We start from the raw sequence: 17,068 nt of genomic DNA on the forward strand, positions 1-17,068 counted from the left end.
CACAAGCACGGACAAAATGAATAATTTTTGAGCTGGTGGCAGTGTATTTGCAGAGTTGAAATAAAAAAATGACAACAATGGTATCGCAGTATGTGAAAGGCACAATGTAGTTCCCATATGTAAAAACATCCCAATCAACTTGATTGTCATGTTCAGTACATTTAGTTCGTGTATAGAGTTAAAAAGAACAGATTTTGGAGAACATGATGAAATGAAATGCTGAATTGATTGTCGTCTTTTTGAAAACCCACATTGTCATAGTGGTCTCAGACATAAGATAAAAAAAAAAAAGAGAATATGAAAAATGTTGGCACATTGATGCTATGGCCTTCTGGAATAAAATCTGCATGTCTCCATGACTTCAATACAGCGGTCAAGGTAATGTAAAAGTAGCAGTCAAGTAGGCTATAAAAAGAGTGCTCTAGTGGTTCCAGTATATCAATTTCCCATCCCCTCATGCAAGGCTTCCCTCGCCAGTCTATGCTATGTAGATGATGCCAAACTCTGTGAGTAAAGCAACGATGAGGAAAACGGCGTAGAAGATGAGCAGGAAAATGCCGTAGTGCCAACCCAAGTGGAAGCGGCTCAGTGGAACGATAATAAAAGACAGAACCAAAGACAAGCCCAGAGACGCCGCCAGGATCCATGTCAGCAATCCCTCTGGTTCCAGCTGAGAAAAAAAAAAAAGACATTGATCAGGCGCCTTGCTGACAATATCATATACAACTGCTGGATCAAATATTCTGCCATTACAAAGGTCAGTTTGTGCTCATGGAATACAACAGTGATTCTCAACTAGTGGGTCGTAAAATATTACAGGGCTTGTGACCCAGTTTATGGATTCGTTTATTCCCTTTTTTTCTCCTGTGGAACCCATCCTGAGCTATTGGGGAAAAAAATGCACACACTATCGATAAGCCACAAGATTGCTCCAAAGGCTTGACTAATAGAAAAGTAGAGTTGTAGTTGGGTCACTGGTGGGCGTTACGGAGATTCTTTGTTGCTTGTACAATCATATCACCTGAGCCATTTACTTGTAACTGGTATTTTTTTAAAGTTACATTTACATTTGAAACCTTTCAGGGGCAGGGGTTACCAAAGTGGAGAGCTCATGTTATTAGGTTAGAGAGTGCATGAACGGGCTAAACTACCGTACATATGAATATTGGAAGGTAAATGTTTTTGGTGGTGTGAAAATTACTAAAAGGCTTTTTTGGGCAATATATCTTTATTTTTTTTGTAACAAAATGGGTCAAAGATATGAAATGTGGGTCCCACAGTGACAAGAGTTAAGAAGCCACTGGTATCGGAGAGTTTGTGGTGGTGTCCAACTGCAATCCACAAACCATAACAAGCATTTTTGAAATAATACCTTTAACTGAACATGTTTGACGCAGTGCCTGTATCACATTATAAGTTGAGTGTATTTATTTGTAGAATATTTTTGTGTGTGTGAACTACCTGCACTTCAGAGTGCGTTTTGATCCTCTGCACCAGACAGCCCAAACCCACTCCAAACAACATATCTGGTGGAGATGCAGTTAAGGTTCTCCCATCATTTGTGACCAACCTTTACTGGATTTCAAGAAAAAAAGTTGAACTGTCCATCTCTTGTGTCAAACTCATCTTTTGACGTCAAACCCAAAGCTGAAAATTTTGTGAGCAAGTGTAGTGAAAATAAGGATACTGAAAATGATCCCCCCGAAGCAGGCCGATATGGCCATTCTGGGGTAACCCTGTCGTGCCAGGGTGATGTCTGAGAAACAGTCTAATACAAGACAAGTTAATGATTTTTTTTTCAATAGCACAAACGCAGAACCTCTCTGAGCGGGCTCACCTCCGATGCTGTTGCCCCAGGCCAGAAGAGTCAAGCCCAGCACGGTGTTACTGAGACTGAGCACCACGCCGAGCATGTGCAGAATACTGACCACTTCGGACGCCGCCGCGCTGATCAACACCGCGCTCACCACGAAGCCCAAAAGTGCAAAGATCTGGCAAGAACATATCTCACGTGTTAAAAAAATAATAATGTTGGATCGGGACAAAAGGAAAGTGGATACGCAATCTGTGTGTTTAGGACATATCCTTTGATTCTTAACACACACTTACCGGGTGATATCTTGGGGGGCATTCGTTCGTGGTGCTGCAAAACATGATGGCACATAGAAAGAGCCCCAGGAGAAGAGTCAGCAGCCACAGAGGAAACTGGCCCTCAATCATGTAATCTCCAACTAGGCAGAAAGAACAAGCGCATTTAAAGACGAAGCATATGTATGTTGAAAAGTCCAATGAAGTTCACATGTAAAGGTCATTGCGCATTGTGGGTCCTGTTAAGGAATTATTCCGCTAGAAGTAGTAGTAGAACATTGTTGAATTTCATCTTGCTATGAGAACTATTGACACTAGTCTCTCTCCTGAAAATCTGCTGAAGTAGTTAAAACAAAGAATGTACTGTGAAGTTTAGAGCCTATTTCCCTTTGGTTAATTAACAGCCCCCCAAGGGGTTTCTTGCCTCCACCACCTCATAAAAGTCCCTGAAGGCTCTCAAGTGCCCTCAAAGAGGAACCCTAATCTCAAGATCTGTGACCAGAAGAAGAAGAAGAAAACCTTTATTAGTCTCACAATGGAGAAATTCCCAATTCACAGCAGCAAAGTTATGAAAGTAAGAAGTAGAACAACAAAATATAGGAGCTGCTGGAAAGGCAGCCACTCTCGCGGCGCCATTTTGAAGTCAAAATAACAGAAATAACACAAGACAACACATAGGACACAGACAGTCGTTCAATCTTCACCAATTTTCTGCATACACTTTGTTGTCTGAAGCAGTTCTACATGAAAGAGGAGAGGATCAAAGTGTCCTTTCTCCAGTGGATCAGAGACGTCATGCTGAAAATGTGCACACGTCTGCTACAAGCTAAGTTTTGAAAGCAAACACAAAGCTGTAGCATCCATTGACGAAAAGAGATTAGTTCACTTCTCCTGTCCCACGTAATCCGCTTCAAACTCCAAGCCGCGACTCCCAGCTCCAAATCCGCATCGGCACTCCGCGCCAACGCTCCTTTCTTCTCATCGTCGGCTCCTCAAGACCTCCATCCATCCAGCCGCAGACCGTTCAACAGCACCGATCTCTCCGCTAAACAAAGCGGGGCTGTGAAAAATGCTGCCCATTACAGGCGCAAGACACAAGCGCCCCGGGACTGTCCAGCAACGACAGTCAAATGGCGCCGACATTCCTCCAGTCAAAAACAGCAGCAGTGGTCTATACTTTGTCATCATATCAAGATCGAACTTTGCTTGATCTTCCTTATCTCTGCTTTTTACTTGGTTATGGTGTTGTTCCTTCCTGTTGGTTGTGTTTTTTCAGACACTGAAAGAAACAATGTACAATGCGGTTGAAGGTATTTCCTGCTCAATGTTATTACAATCAACTTTAGTGCCCTCGACCCCCACCACTTCTGGGGCCCCCCTCCACGGGACATGTTTTAGAGGAGCTGTTATCTCAGGTATCTGTGTTCCTGCCATCGCACCAAATGGGGGGTAGTGGTGGTCTGGTCTCACCTCACCGCTCCTGGATTCCTCCGGCCACACCGGGTCAGATGACATGTTACTTTCTTTGTTTCGGAATTTGCATGAGAGGCGTACCTCCCCCCTCTCATTATCATATCGTCTCTATATAATCTCATGAATGTGTTTCTTCGGGGCTTCCTGATGAAATCTGAGACTCACAGGAGCCCGAATCGATTCGTGTTGCGTTGTGATAAACTGAAGAAAAGACTACGTGGTGTTGGGTCTTCTTCCACCTTATAGAGAGATAAAAGAACCTGTAACCAAGGAAGGGCCAAGAGCAAATTGACAGCTCCCATTCCTCAACAGTCCACAGTGAAATTTCACCTGAAAGCCTAATCACTTGTTCTCCCAAATAATATTTCATGTTCACGTCTCAAAAAAAAAAAATATTATAACAACAAACCTGACAGTGACAACTCATCATTTCATGTCCCAGTGAGATCTCGACAATAATACTGCAAAGAGTTTATTTCCTCTTCCCACTTACGAATTCCAGATTGAAAAGCGAGGAGACAGATGAGCGGGGCAGTGACCAGATGAAGACAGTTGAGAGGTCGTCTCCAGTTCCTGTCTTCTTTATCAAGATCTACGACAGGGATGCACAGCAGCAGCATGACCTCCACGGGGGTCTGCGAGGAGGCGGACGCCGCCATTTAATAAAAGAGTTCACATGGAATTGGACTTGGTGTGTCTGTTTTTGGCACACCTTCAAAACTTTGAGGACTCTCCACTTCCAGTTTTTCCTCCTCCACTTCCTGTTGTCTACCGGGTTGAGAGAGCCCAGCAAGATCCGGCTGGTGGACTCGGGGTATTGCAGGAGCGGCCTGTACTCTGTCTCTGAAACGCACCAGAAATTCAAGAGGTGCTCCTGAATTTGCACCAAGATTAATATAGTTAATGAAAACAAACTAAACAACTAAAACTACATCTTACTACATCTAACTATACTTACTGCGGAAATCTCCCTTGTTTTTGTCTTAGTCAACGAATTTCATACGGGAGCTTTGGGGTTCAATTCAAATGTATTATGGCTGTAGTTTATTGACTTTTTTTTAGTCTGGCGGTCGACAAAAAATAAATTTATACAAATAAATAAATTAACTAACAAACCAGCGGCCCGGTGATCCAGTGGTTAGTGCGTCGACCTCATAGTGCAGAGGTCATGGGTTCGATTCCAGCTCTGGCCTTCCTGTGTGGAATTAGCATGTTCTCCCCGGGCCTGCGTGGGTTTTTTCTGGGTATTCCGGTTTCCTCCCATATTCCAAAAACATGCATGGCAGGCTGATTGAACACGCAAAAAATTGTCCCCAGGGGTGAGTGTAAGCGCAAATGGATGTTCGTCTCTTGTGTGCCCTACGATTGGCTGGCAACCGGTTCAGGGTGTCCCCCGCCTACACATCTTTACAAGTAATACGTGTGACTGTGACACTGTTATACCTCTTTATAGTGTTATCTTTTATTGACAGGGTGTAATAAAATAGTTACAATGGTGTTTCCCGTCATGTATTAAATCAGGGGTACCCATTAGGTAGATCCTGATCTACCGGTAGATCTAAGACAGGTCCCAAGTAGATCAAATGAGTGTCGAGAAGAAAAAAAACCAACAACCATTTGTGTGTCTTTGTACATGTTCGTAATAATTTTTTTGTGTTAATATACACTGCACACTAATCAGTCTCATTTTCACAAAAAAAAATATTAAAACAATAAAATAAAGCAGGTAAATCTTAAATTTGTGTGTGTGTGTGTGCGTGCGCGCGCCGGTAAGGGTAGATCCCGTGAGGTTAGGTGATCAAAAAGTAGATCTTCGATCCAAAAAGTTTGGGCACCCCTGTATTAAATTATTGTAGGAGACTGGACTGTCTCAGAATTGTTTATGTTATTCATTCCTTTGTTGTGTGTTCACAACCCCCGCCCCCAATAGAATTTATTTTGGGATTTCCTCGCTTGATTTTCTGTTTTGATGCATTATTTTCGCTTTTCTTAGTGTCATTGAAGTGATCATTAATTTCCGTTTTTCGGACTTCACCCCGAAGCAGAATACCCCAACTTTTTGTGAGGAGTGTGAATTGAACGCGTTTTTAGACAGGTCTGGCTTCTCACCATATTCTTGTTGGTCTGTGTCAGCGAGCAGACAGGGAACGTCGTTATCGTACAAGTCAGACGATTCGAGCCCCGCTGCAGAGACAACAAACATTGATTGAATGAATTTGTCTTGCTTTGTGTGGGAGTGAGTGTGTGCGTGCGCGCGTATGCATTGAACCTTGAATATGTGGACCAGTCTCGACTGTCGTGCCGCGCAAATGCTTTTGTCTGCTATAGATGTAGGCACTGATGACCACTGTCAATACATACGCCACATAGAGGCCCAAGTAGCCTACAAACATGAGATACACACATAAATGTTATGAATGTTGCAAGAGAAATCAAGGTAGGGGATGTCACAGAGGTGAAAAAAATGTCTCGGTGTCTACCCAATGTTTCTGCCAGCGTGGTAGTTCCTCTGTACAGGATGAGGTAAGTCCAGAAGACTGCCACCATGTAGAAGATGACGTCACGCAAGAAAGGACGCGAGGGTACGGCGAAAGGTTTGACCAGCGCCACGCTGCCGGCAACAATCGTGGTGACAAATACACCGGCACCTGCCAAAAGTGACGGACAAAGTGGATCATTTGCACGCAGGCACTTCAGATTTACACTGAATCTTATCGTGTGTCACCCGCACCAAATAACGCTCCGACCGCCAGCCCGGCGGTGTGAGGGCGGGAGAACGCCGCGATGGCACTGAAGATGTCTGGAGCTCCATTACCAAGTGCCAGGAAGGTCACACCCTCAAAAAAAGATATTAGTCAAGGAGAGTGTGGGCAAAAAAAAAAGGTTGTTGATGAATATGGTAAGCATTGGCGTGCTGACAAACAATCATGCCCAGTTGATGAGGTACATTTATATCTGTGCGCTCTTGTTCCAAACGGTACTGGTCCGCAGACCAGTTCTTGGGTTGGTTTTGGCCTGTTGAGAACCTTTTCTTCACCATGTGTTGTGATGGGATGGATTATGTAACTATGTGACAGAACTACATTCCACTCTATCCTGTTTGCTGTGTTTTGTATTTGCTTTTATTTAACTTTGTTTTTATCTCTACCTAAGGCATTTAGTCTGGGATATGATGTATCACAATAAAATTTAACAAATAAATCAATAAAAATCATTGGAATTGAAGATTGTGAATGCAAAACCAAAATTGATGTCGACGTCTTAATCCCATCACGTTGCGTGAGTGCCGGTTTTGTTGCGATTGGTCGTAAAACAGAGAGAGGGCTGGAGATTAAGGATACAGCGACGTTGTGAGTGAGGTGCAGACTTGTGGAGATGGCTGACAGGTTGGGACAAAAACTGTGGAGAAACGGAGAAGAACTCTGTTACATTTGAAACAGCTTCTCTCCCGCTCGTGGTCAGTCTCGTGAAGCCGAAACGCAGAACAAGGTCCACTTTCAAAGTCACTCCAGTGAAGCGAAACAATTGATCATCTGACAGTAAAATTGCACATGTGACTGAAACAGGAGTTATGCAACAAATAGATCATTTCACATTCTATCTGACAATGTAATTAATGCAGAAAAAAATGACTACGGCCGTGAAACCTGACAGGACACAACAGATTTCAGACAGAAAAAAAAAGACTTACAACTTAGATGCGATGAGGCCAAGTATGATGAACAAAAAGAACAACCATGTAATCTGTGGAGAATCGGAGGGAAGAAATATCAGACATGTTCTAGTTTCTTTTCGGACATATAAAAGAAACAAGAACTGTGTAACCAAAAGCGAAGTGCATTTACATTGGTAAGTACTGTGGTCACCTTGTTTTGCAAAGTGTGATATAGAGACAAAGAAAATCCCTCAGTTCCGACAAATTCAAATTCCACCATACTTCCTCAAATGGTACACACACACACACATACACACACACACACACACGCGCACCCACACACACAAGTCTTACACAGAGAATGACTGTGAGAGGTGTGAGGTCAGGGGGAAGCAGACAGAAGGCCACTTGAAGATAGTTGATGAAGCCATCTTCCAAGCTGCAGTCTGGTGTGTTCTTGACGAATGCGCAGCGGTCCGCAGCGCTGACATTCATCACATGATCGCACTGAACACACAAACACATACATATACTGTACTGTGTATATCAGCTGTCATTATTTCCCCCTTATGCTCCATTTGTTTATTGCAGGCATTTGTTGTGGACAAATTAATCAGAGCGCATCTACATATCTCACATTCAGTTTCAGGGTTGAAGAACTTTTCAGTATGCCGTGGGCAAAATAATATTTCTTGTTGTGTACATTTGTGAAAATAGTGACGTAAATACTTTGCTTTTGCCAACAGTTTGGTATCACGTGTATAATAATAGAAATTTGGAACATGCACACATCTAATAATCAATTATGATTGTGCAAAAAAACATTTAAAAATATATCTATGAGCAAAATTCAGTCTTTATATATATTAACAAAATAATATATGTTCCTTGTAATTATTAATGTATTTTAAAAATTTTAAGTTATTTGTTTTCCCTTAAAAACACTGCAAACTCCAAAAGTATGTCCTTCGCGTTTTTCATATAAAAAAAGTCTGTCCTCAAAATCTACGTTTTTTACAGAGCAGATATTACCGTAATATAAAACGTTTCATCGTTCTATTATTAAAATTAGTCTTGAAGGATGACGTTGATATTTGTAGTTTATAGTGCCAATGTGTAATATTGTAGATAGTGTTTTCATATTATAAAATCTTGATTACAGTAACTAATTCAAATTTACAGTACTGTGCGTTCGTAGGTTGCCTTTACATATCAACAAGCATTAAGATTGTGCAGGTAGAAACATGATTTTTTTCAGCTGACATTATTGCTTGGGGTCATGTGACCGAAATCTGCTGACATGTTACATTCGACTTAACGATTGCATATTTTCCAAAGAAGCACTTCATAACGATTGTGTCCACAAAATCCAATAAAAGGAGGGACAGTTCATGTTCACTTCTTATCACACCAACCTCGTCTTCGTTGTTTATCCGAGACACGACGGCCAATGAGGCATTCACGTACCCTCCGTCTACTTCCACACCTGTCCGAGTCGTGTGGACAGAGAAGTCCGAGATGACTTGCTGGGACAACAATGTCCCAACCAGGAGACATAAAAGAGTAGCCACAGACATGACTTTTGTTTTTTCTTTTATCCAGGAGCCACGTCCATGCTGGTGACAGCTACACGAAAGACGGCGGCAGAGGCTACCTTCGTATTCCGTTTTCGGCTAAAACTAAAATAAAAATATTATCGAGAGACATTAAAACATAGAGCTCGATTCTTGTATAGCTGCATATTCGCGAAAATGTCAAGTACGGTCCTGTAGATGTCTTTCCACGCACGACTGATAAAAACGTCCGGGAATTCTGGACAGATACAGAAGGGGAAGCTCCGCCCACCAGACATGAACTACGTGTGTTTCCTTCAAAGACTGTGTAAAATCAACGATTCCCATGACAAAGAAATGTTATTGGAATGAAAAAAATAATATTCTGTTTAAAAAAAAGGCAGCGATTCCCATCACGACACCCCACCCTCCCCAAAAAAAACCCAGTTTAAAGGCATTCATATTAACCTGTTGTATGATTTTGGACAAAACAAAAACAGTTTGACATAAGCAATGGGAGACTACAATAACGTACCAAAATACAATTGGAAATGTGAAACATTTTTATTATGTGCATATGTTATTAGAATTCCCACGTTTTCAAATTTTTAGAAGGCACCGTGGCTGTTGAACTTTACCATTTAAACCAGATGTCAAAGTCAAGGCCCGGGGGCCAGATCTGGCCCGCCACATCATTTTATGTAGCCCGTGAAAGCAAATCAAGCGTGTCAACTTCCATGATGTTTGTGGAACCAGAAATTCAAATTGTCATATCTAATCCAAAAGAACAATGTTTGAACAAGCCATTATTCTTGACTTCTGATTTCACTGTGTATGTAATATGTGGAGGTGGTCAAACATTTAGATGCTTTTTAAAAAATTCACAGTCATAATGGCCCTCCGAGGGGAAACTGTACCGACAATACAAAAATGAGTTTGACACCCCTGATTTAAACCAACCAAGATTCCCCAAACTGTACAAGCGCTTGAAATTTTAATTCGGAGCACAAAAACATTTCCAGTAAAGGACACAAATGAAATGCCGTTAGGCTATAGTTACATGTATGTAATATTATGTACTGTAAATGCTTTACAAATTGACCAGTTCCATTGTAATTCAATGCAGATTTCATTTGCGCAATAACTGGCATCTAAAAAAAGGGTTTGACATAGTAACTAATAAAGATGAATTACTTTATAAATGTTAGAAGTCCAGTATAGATCAGTTTGCATCCTCATTTGCCTGGTCATACACGAGTGCTGAATCAAGGTCAGGACAGTTGGCATTGTAGCATCCTTTCGCCTTGTTAAATGCCACGATGCTTAAGTCTTGTTCACACCACCTGATGAAGCAATATAAAAAAATCTAAATGTATTTTTTTACTTTATTTTTAACCCATCTTTTTTTTTTTACCTGAGAGCTGCATACACGTCAGCTGGAGATGCTCCTTTCCAACTTGCATGATCAATAAGAAGGGCACCTATGATTAAGGAGAAGGGTGTGTGCAGTTAGAGGATGTCAGTTTAATCTCTTCAATTGTACTCTATGTTTGCATTTATCATCTACCCATGTAGATGCGAGCCAAGCTATATGCTAAGTCTCTGGCTGCAAGTTCGAGATAGCCCGGCACTTTGGTGGTTGCCTCCTCCACAAAACCTTCTAGTTCAGAGAGAGCCCCGTCTACTGCTCTAATAGCTGGATCCAGAGAGGAGACACTTGAAGCTGCTGCAAGCAGGGACTACACACACACGCACACACACAGTATCACTCGATAATTCCCGTTTGACGACAGTTGGTGGACCCGCTTGACGTGTTTTTCCAACGGGCATTTACTTTGACATGAGTGAAATAAGCATGGAGAACCATTCCTGAGCTCCGATTCACACAGCGCAGCACGTCCATGGACAAAACATTTGTTGTGCCTTCCCATATGCTCAGCACCTAACACACAAAAAACACACACACAAAATGTGTCATCTATATGCAGGGTTACGTTTTAAACCTCATGACTTTACAATTTTTTCCCTGGATACAGCTTTGAATATACAGTATATAACATATTATTAGCCTAATAACATAGTTGACAAAGTTACATTTGAAGGCTTTGAAAAAAAAATGTACTTGGGTGTTTTTAATTCACCTTGAGTCAACGACATGTTAATGACTTGGGCAATTGTGCTGTTGGTTGACTGTTAAACATGACGTCATAAAAAATGCAAAGAGACAATAACCATTTTCAATATAAAAAGTAACAGGATTAGTTTTATGTATGCAAGAAAATCTGGGTAGTCGTTCACCTGTGCATCCCGAAGTAGTCCTGGCAGCCCGGTTTCCTCGATATAGCCCTGCCCGCCAAAGCTCTCCAAACCCTCGGACACCACAGCGACCGCCTGAAATTAAAAACGAGCTCAGAGTCCAGACTTAGTTGGACAACCTTCGGCTAGTCCAAAGCACTTGTGCTCGCCTGTTTGGCAGTGTAGAGTTTGACAACAGGTGTGAGGAGACGTAAGAGGTGTGTATCAAACTGGGTGGCGATGCCGCCCTCTTCTCGTCCCAAAAGGCGGCAGACATCCATCACCAGAAGGAAAGCTCCACGACTCTCCACCTGCGTATGTCACAGGCATATAGCCATTGCATACAAAGTGAATACACATAGTCTACAAACCTCCGTTCAAATACCACTTTTGTGACACAAGTTAAATGAGACCAATATAGATCATTTTAAAACTTTTTGCATACCAATGATAGTCATCAATCTGCAGGCATTTAAAATGGATCTGACTCATGGCAAATATAGTTCAGCTGTTCAAGTAGAGCTGTGTGTGTTTGTGTGTGTAAAATGAGAGCCCCCAATTTTGTGTACTTAACAGTTTGTCGCTCTATAACTTAAGTCCATGTACTTGCATTAGTTCATGAGTAGAGCTGACACATCCAATATGGTGGATGCATGGACGGGATCACAGAAAAAGCTTACCTCCATCCTGGCAAGGGTCTGCATGTGCAGCGGGTGCTCTTTCAGAAGCTTTCCAAAAGCCTTTCGGCGAGTGGCATAGTCACGTGCTAACTGGACCACCCTGTGCGCACATGAGCATCATTAATCTGCTCAATTGGAACAAAAGGGAGTAAATTTGGACAGGAAGTCATTTAAGTGCTTGAGTTGTATTGTGCCTTCTCATTGCTGCTGCTGCAGCGATGCTGTTGTGGATCCTGGTTATAGTGAGCATGTTCGTTATGGCGGCCACACCCCTTCCTTCTTCTGACAGCTGGTCATAAAGCAGAGTGAATAAACACAACAAATCGTATATGGATTTCAAAAATGTATACCCAGCAAACACGTCATCGTTCTCCTATACTCAATTAACAATATAAAGAAGTTATTGAGAGGTGTGTCTCATATTTAGCCATGTTAAAATATTGGAAACACCTCTCCGTATGATGCAGTACAGTGAAGAGCACTGCGACCAACAACCAGCATGAACAAACTGATAAAATGAGTACCGGTACCTTTGATTGTGTTAATTAAAACTCCATATTATTGTTTAGTACAACAATTCAGTTACAAGTCCGGTATAGGATGAAAGATGACTACAGATTATACAGTTGATGGGAACTGACCCTGTGTGCCCGGAGGCCGTCCAGCAATAACTCGGCCGTGGGCATCTGTCTAGTGCCCAGCTTGTCCTTCAGCCTCTGAACCTCAATCCCTTTCAGACAGCCATCCTGGTCTCGACTAACCTCTGCGTAGAACAGTGACAAACCTCGGCTGCCCTTGAGGAACACAAAAGTCTCAGGGAAATCTCATTCTCTGACACACACACACATATATAGTTTCAGGAGTACCGGTGTGGTTGCTCCTGCTCTGTCACACACTCTGGCCAGTGTAAGAGTCATGTCTGCATCAGTGGCAGAGGTGAACCACTTGAAGCCAAATAGTTTATAGCAACCGTCTGTTTGCGGGACAGCCACTGTTTCTGTGCCACTGGCTGAAAAGACATACACGCATGTAATAAGTCACGACACGGATATGAGTTTTGCATCAGATTATAATCATGTCTTATAACTACAACTCACCTACATCTGAGCCTCCTTGTCTTTCTGTCATCCACTGTCCTGATGTCCAGAAATGTTCAGGCTGGCGGCTGGTTAGTCGATTGTAGGCTTCTTCTATGGGCCAAGAAATGCCTATCGACTAAACAGAAACACACACAAGCACCATATTGACTTGCTTGGGCCAAGGCACATTACGTTAGAAACATCTCATACCACGCTATCAAACAAATTAAAAAAAAAAAAGTCTAAAATAAATAAATAGAACTGACATAATGATAGTTGATAAAAACAAAATGTTGTAACCACATATTTGGGGAAGGTTCTTCAACTAATGGCCAAGTATTTAATTGTTCTCCTCGTCATTATTTGTCACAGGTATTGATAGATGAGCAAAGGTACATGACAGGTTTTGGTGGTGAATAAATAATTTTTGGACCAATTTATTGCAATGGGGTAATTTCCAACCGCACATGTGGTGATGTCTCACACCAATGTGCCGTGGCAAAAATAACTGGAATCACTTCTCTAAACGGTGGATTTTCAGATGATCAGTTTATTGCATGCAAGTAACTGACAGATTGACACATTAACAATGTCGACTTATAGCTCGCCACGTGTTTTTGGTTTGAGGAAGATGCAGAGCCACGCGCAGCAACAGGTGAGTTGCCGAATGAAAATCGTATGTCAGCTTCATTGATTTAAATTATCATCTCTTTTTGAATGCGAATGTTCGCTGCTGGAGAAACATCACCGACTCCCATCATTCGCTGCTGTGGTGGGCCCAGAACGAGGGGAAGTTTCTCATGTCTATTGTAAAGGTGACACGTTACTCACTTGAATGACTTTGGCAGCCCCGTCAGTCATGGCCAGAGGACAAGTGTAGAGGCCAGAGGAGGGGGAGAAAATGTACAACTTGCACATCTGATAGACCCGGCTGGAACAAAAACACACTTACATCAATTCCTTTTGTCAAAGACAACCACACTTATTCAGTGGTTGCAGCTAAAGGGGATGAAGGGACTGGATGGTAAAAACCTCCACTCTCCAAATGGCCTCTCATAAGCGATGCTGACCAATCCCTCTTGTGCGGACAACTCTTTCATGCGTTTCCATGCTGGGGAAGTCAGGATGTGGTCCACTCTGCGTCCCCAAGGGTCAAAGTGCACCAACCGAGGGGGAGTGACCTCACACTCCCTGCCCCACCCGTCCACCTCCGTCGCCACACGCTTGCCGAAGGCACACAAGTCAGAGAACACTGCCTAAGAAACGAACATGCGAATGTAGAACAGACTAAATCATCTTGTATATGTAGTTGTTACCTCACACATTACATGCATGACGCAGTGCAGTAAAAGGAAAAACAAATGCCAGGAAGTTCACTACGACATCAGAACTTTACCCGGGTTAATCAGAGGCACTTTAGATGGAGGCAGGTATGTGCCGATTCACATTTCACATGAGTTTGAATCTGATTGGTTAATTCAGAACACACTCACATCCCCAGAGTAGAGCCATACTTTATCTACTCAATCAACAATTAGCAAAATCACCAGGCTCCAATGATAACACGGTTGCCGCGAACAAAACTGTTGAATGAAATTGAATCAACGGGAAAAAAACATCCCAACAATGTTGAAAATGTATACTATTTGGCAAGATTATAGGAACAAGCAAAATATGTATTGTAGTTTATATATTATGTACAGTATGTATTGACTATTGGAAGTGAAGTCAACCCCGAGTGTAAATACTTTTCAATACAGGTTAAAAACTGTGTTTGTCCTTTAACTGAAGGCCTTTTAAACATTTTTAAATCGGGTTCACGGTCCGTCTTTTAGTGTGTTGTACATGTACTTTATTTTTGGAATTTTGGTAACATGCTTTTGTTTTCTCAGATTTGCTTCTGAATGTTGAGTTTGTAAATTATTTTAGGTGTTGTGTATTTGCTTGTGTGAAGCACATTGAGTTGCCTTGTATATGAAATGTGCTATACTGTATAGATAAAGCTGCCTTGCCTTGGGGGCCAAAACAATAGATGCTTCATGCGAAATTTCTGTCTGACAGCGATTTCAACATTCAATACTCTTCATGTTCCTCGCTCACCTCATGGGGAATGTGTCTCCTCAAGTATCCCCTCAATAAGGCATCCTCCTGAAAAGGGTTATTGAGTACAGGTCGGCCCTGAAAGAAAGATCCCAGCTTGGCTGCAGAAAAGGGCAATGCTGCCTCCGTTTCCCAGAGTTGCTCATCCTCAGATGATCTCCTGCCTACATCAATGCTTCTGACACATCTGATGTGGGTGGGGGGACAGGTGACACCACAGAGCACCTTCCAGCCACTGCAGCCACCAGCCTGGTAGCACCTTAGGGCTGACATGGGCCTGTGACTAGACAGTGTCCACTGTCTAAAAGGAGGTGAGTGTAAGGGGACACAAAAATACTTTACTTCATTCCATTTACGTAATTGTAGGCTTAGAACAGAAAATATTAGGGAACTTCAGTAGTTACCAATGCAAGTTCTCGACTTGCATTGCAGTTCCGTTCCGAATTTGTACGCAAGTGAGAATACACAATATAAAACTAGCAAATGGAAAACCATAGCAAGGAGGTAAAAAAGAATGCCCTCTTCTTCTGTGTGACGCTGTATTCTTATGCTGTGGAAACTAGTTTATTGCTCGCAGCTTGTAAAAATAACAAGTAAAAATGTTACACAACTACTTGTCATCTTTCAATCCGTTTTTTCTTGATTCATTCGAAAAATGTTGCCCTTGCAGCTCAACAAAAATAAAAAGCCCAAGTGGCTGCTGTTAAAATCTGTACAAGACATAGAATTCAAATCGGGGTCAAAGTTCATTTATTGCCTTTCTTGGCTTGGACTAAGAGGAACATGCTGTATTTTATTTTTAACTTTTTAATGCAAAGATAATGCAACCTAGTATTATTAGCTCCTCTGCCGATAGTTAGCCGATCTTCACAAGCACCAGGCTAACAATTTACGTTTCAGTACTAGTTTTTGTATGAGGTATTTAAGTCGACGGACACCTCAAGGTGAATGTGAATGTTATCATGTGATGTTTATGTCTTGATATGAGCGTGAAATCAAGCGTAAAAAAGACGTTCGTGAAAAGAGGCGTCCTTACCGAGCAACGGAGCTGCTTTGTTTATGTTCACCAAATGTTCGCTTCCAAAATAAAAGCACAATGCTATCAATGATAAGTCAGTGCAATTTTCTACAAACTTTTTACACCAGGTAGCACCTAAAACATACTTCCGCTTTAAAGTGCCCCGGTCATGACCAACATTAAAACAGGGGGCTTCATAAAAACGTGGGTTTTATTTACAATTATAACAAAATCATATTGTCACCGTAGCAATTTAAATATATTGTTTATATGTAAATCCGAATATATACAGATGAGTCAATTCAAATGTATTGTACATAAGTTATAAAAGCTGAATAAAAGGTTTAAATAAAAATAAAAAAATACAAACGCTTATTAAGATCCAATGCAAATGTATTTAATTCAAAAGTTATCTGTACTGTAGGCAGTGATTTATTTTAGAGGGTGCCCGCGAACCGCTATCTGTACCTGTCGCACTGCATCCACATTGAAAGCTTACATATGTGAGTTACAGTACTGTGTAAGAGTTGAATTACGTGGTTCATGTGTTGTTACAAATTGTTTGACAGTTGGTACCTGCTTGAATCTGAAAGTCTAAAGTTTATTTTTCTGTTGGCCATTAAGTGGTGTTTACGTGTTCTGAGAACAGTTTATAAATCTAGGACAGTATATTCTTTTTTCGGAGTGGGTTTATTTTCATCAGTAAAGGGGTCAATTTAAGAAAATTGTTATTTTTTAAAAGTCTCGTTTAGCTGTAGGTATTGAAATTAATATATCATGCCATGTTTTATGTGTTTTAGAAGGTAACAGGGCACGAGCGCACTGAAAAGGTCCTTGGTGTATGTTGGGTCTATTTCAATTACACTTGACAATTTTCAGAAGACTCCTGGACGTGGAAAAGGGACACAAAATTATTTTAACCAACCACATTTTTTTAAATTGCACTTGACCACATCATGGTTGCGGGCCTACCCAAACTGATTAATTTGCATGTCTGAGGTATGAATCAGCTCCATGAGGCAGGTGTACTAACCATAAGCACGTCGTCATTTTATATGAACTAAATTGGATTACGGTACTTGTTTCTCTTCACCTTGTTTACTTTTGCATAACAAATGGGAGCATGT

At 41.6% G+C, this 17,068-nt stretch overlaps 2 protein-coding genes across 3 annotated transcripts; both read right to left on the reverse strand.

Moving 5' to 3' along the window:
* Positions 1-23: 23 nt before the first annotated feature.
* On the reverse strand, positions 24-9,069 carry slc8b1 (solute carrier family 8 member B1). Of its 2 annotated transcripts, XM_052069206.1 has the most exons (15): positions 8,632-9,069; positions 7,571-7,723; positions 7,253-7,305; positions 6,903-6,960; positions 6,293-6,398; positions 6,042-6,209; positions 5,831-5,944; positions 5,671-5,745; positions 4,274-4,404; positions 4,055-4,196; positions 2,110-2,231; positions 1,838-1,991; positions 1,688-1,768; positions 1,462-1,526; positions 24-670 (listed from the first exon to the last, which is right to left on the reverse strand). In XM_052069206.1, the coding sequence occupies exons 1-15, from the start codon at positions 8,791-8,793 to the stop codon at positions 479-481; spliced, it is 1,776 nt and encodes a 591-aa protein (XP_051925166.1). In that variant the 5' UTR covers positions 8,794-9,069; the 3' UTR covers positions 24-478. The 2 variants fall into 2 exon arrangements, with proteins under 2 accessions (XP_051925166.1, XP_051925167.1); XM_052069207.1 differs by lacking the exons at positions 7,253-7,305; positions 8,632-9,069 and having other exon boundaries at positions 7,571-7,720.
* Positions 9,070-9,744: 675 nt separating this feature from the next.
* LOC127601850 (acyl-CoA dehydrogenase family member 11-like) lies at positions 9,745-16,108 on the reverse strand. The gene is made up of 15 exons (XM_052067505.1): positions 15,960-16,108; positions 14,924-15,224; positions 13,856-14,079; positions 13,655-13,754; positions 12,842-12,959; positions 12,611-12,753; positions 12,386-12,538; positions 11,939-12,033; positions 11,745-11,844; positions 11,235-11,375; positions 11,068-11,160; positions 10,604-10,711; positions 10,337-10,508; positions 10,184-10,250; positions 9,745-10,112 (listed from the first exon to the last, which is right to left on the reverse strand). The coding sequence occupies exons 2-15, from the start codon at positions 15,194-15,196 to the stop codon at positions 9,992-9,994; spliced, it is 1,908 nt and encodes a 635-aa protein (XP_051923465.1). The 5' UTR covers positions 15,197-15,224; positions 15,960-16,108; the 3' UTR covers positions 9,745-9,991.
* Between the last annotated feature and the right edge of the window lie 960 nt (positions 16,109-17,068).

This window comes from Hippocampus zosterae, chromosome 6 (assembly GCF_025434085.1).
Source record: "Hippocampus zosterae strain Florida chromosome 6, ASM2543408v3, whole genome shotgun sequence".
Taxonomy (NCBI): Eukaryota; Metazoa; Chordata; class Actinopteri; order Syngnathiformes; family Syngnathidae; genus Hippocampus; species Hippocampus zosterae.

What these genes read in the sequence shown, in the direction of transcription:
- slc8b1 (XM_052069206.1), bottom strand. Translation starts at nt 8,793, where the DNA reads ATGTCTGTGGCTACTCTTTTATGTCTCCTGGTTGGGACATTGTTGTCC. An exon ending in GGATAAACAACGAAGACGAG is followed by an intron (nt 7,724 to 8,631) that starts GTTGGTGTGATA and finishes TTGTGTGTTCAG; the next exon opens with TGCGATCATGTGATGAATGT. An exon ending in CACGCTGGCAGAAACATTGG is followed by an intron (nt 5,945 to 6,041) that starts GTAGACACCGAG and finishes TCATGTTTGTAG; the next exon opens with GCTACTTGGGCCTCTATGTG.
- LOC127601850 (XM_052067505.1), bottom strand. Translation starts at nt 15,196, where the DNA reads ATGTCAGCCCTAAGGTGCTACCAGGCTGGTGGCTGCAGTGGCTGGAAG. An exon ending in GGAGACACATTCCCCATGAG is followed by an intron (nt 14,080 to 14,923) that starts GTGAGCGAGGAA and finishes TTCGTTTCTTAG; the next exon opens with GCAGTGTTCTCTGACTTGTG. An exon ending in CTTATTTCACTCATGTCAAA is followed by an intron (nt 10,509 to 10,603) that starts GTAAATGCCCGT and finishes GTGTGTGTGTAG; the next exon opens with TCCCTGCTTGCAGCAGCTTC.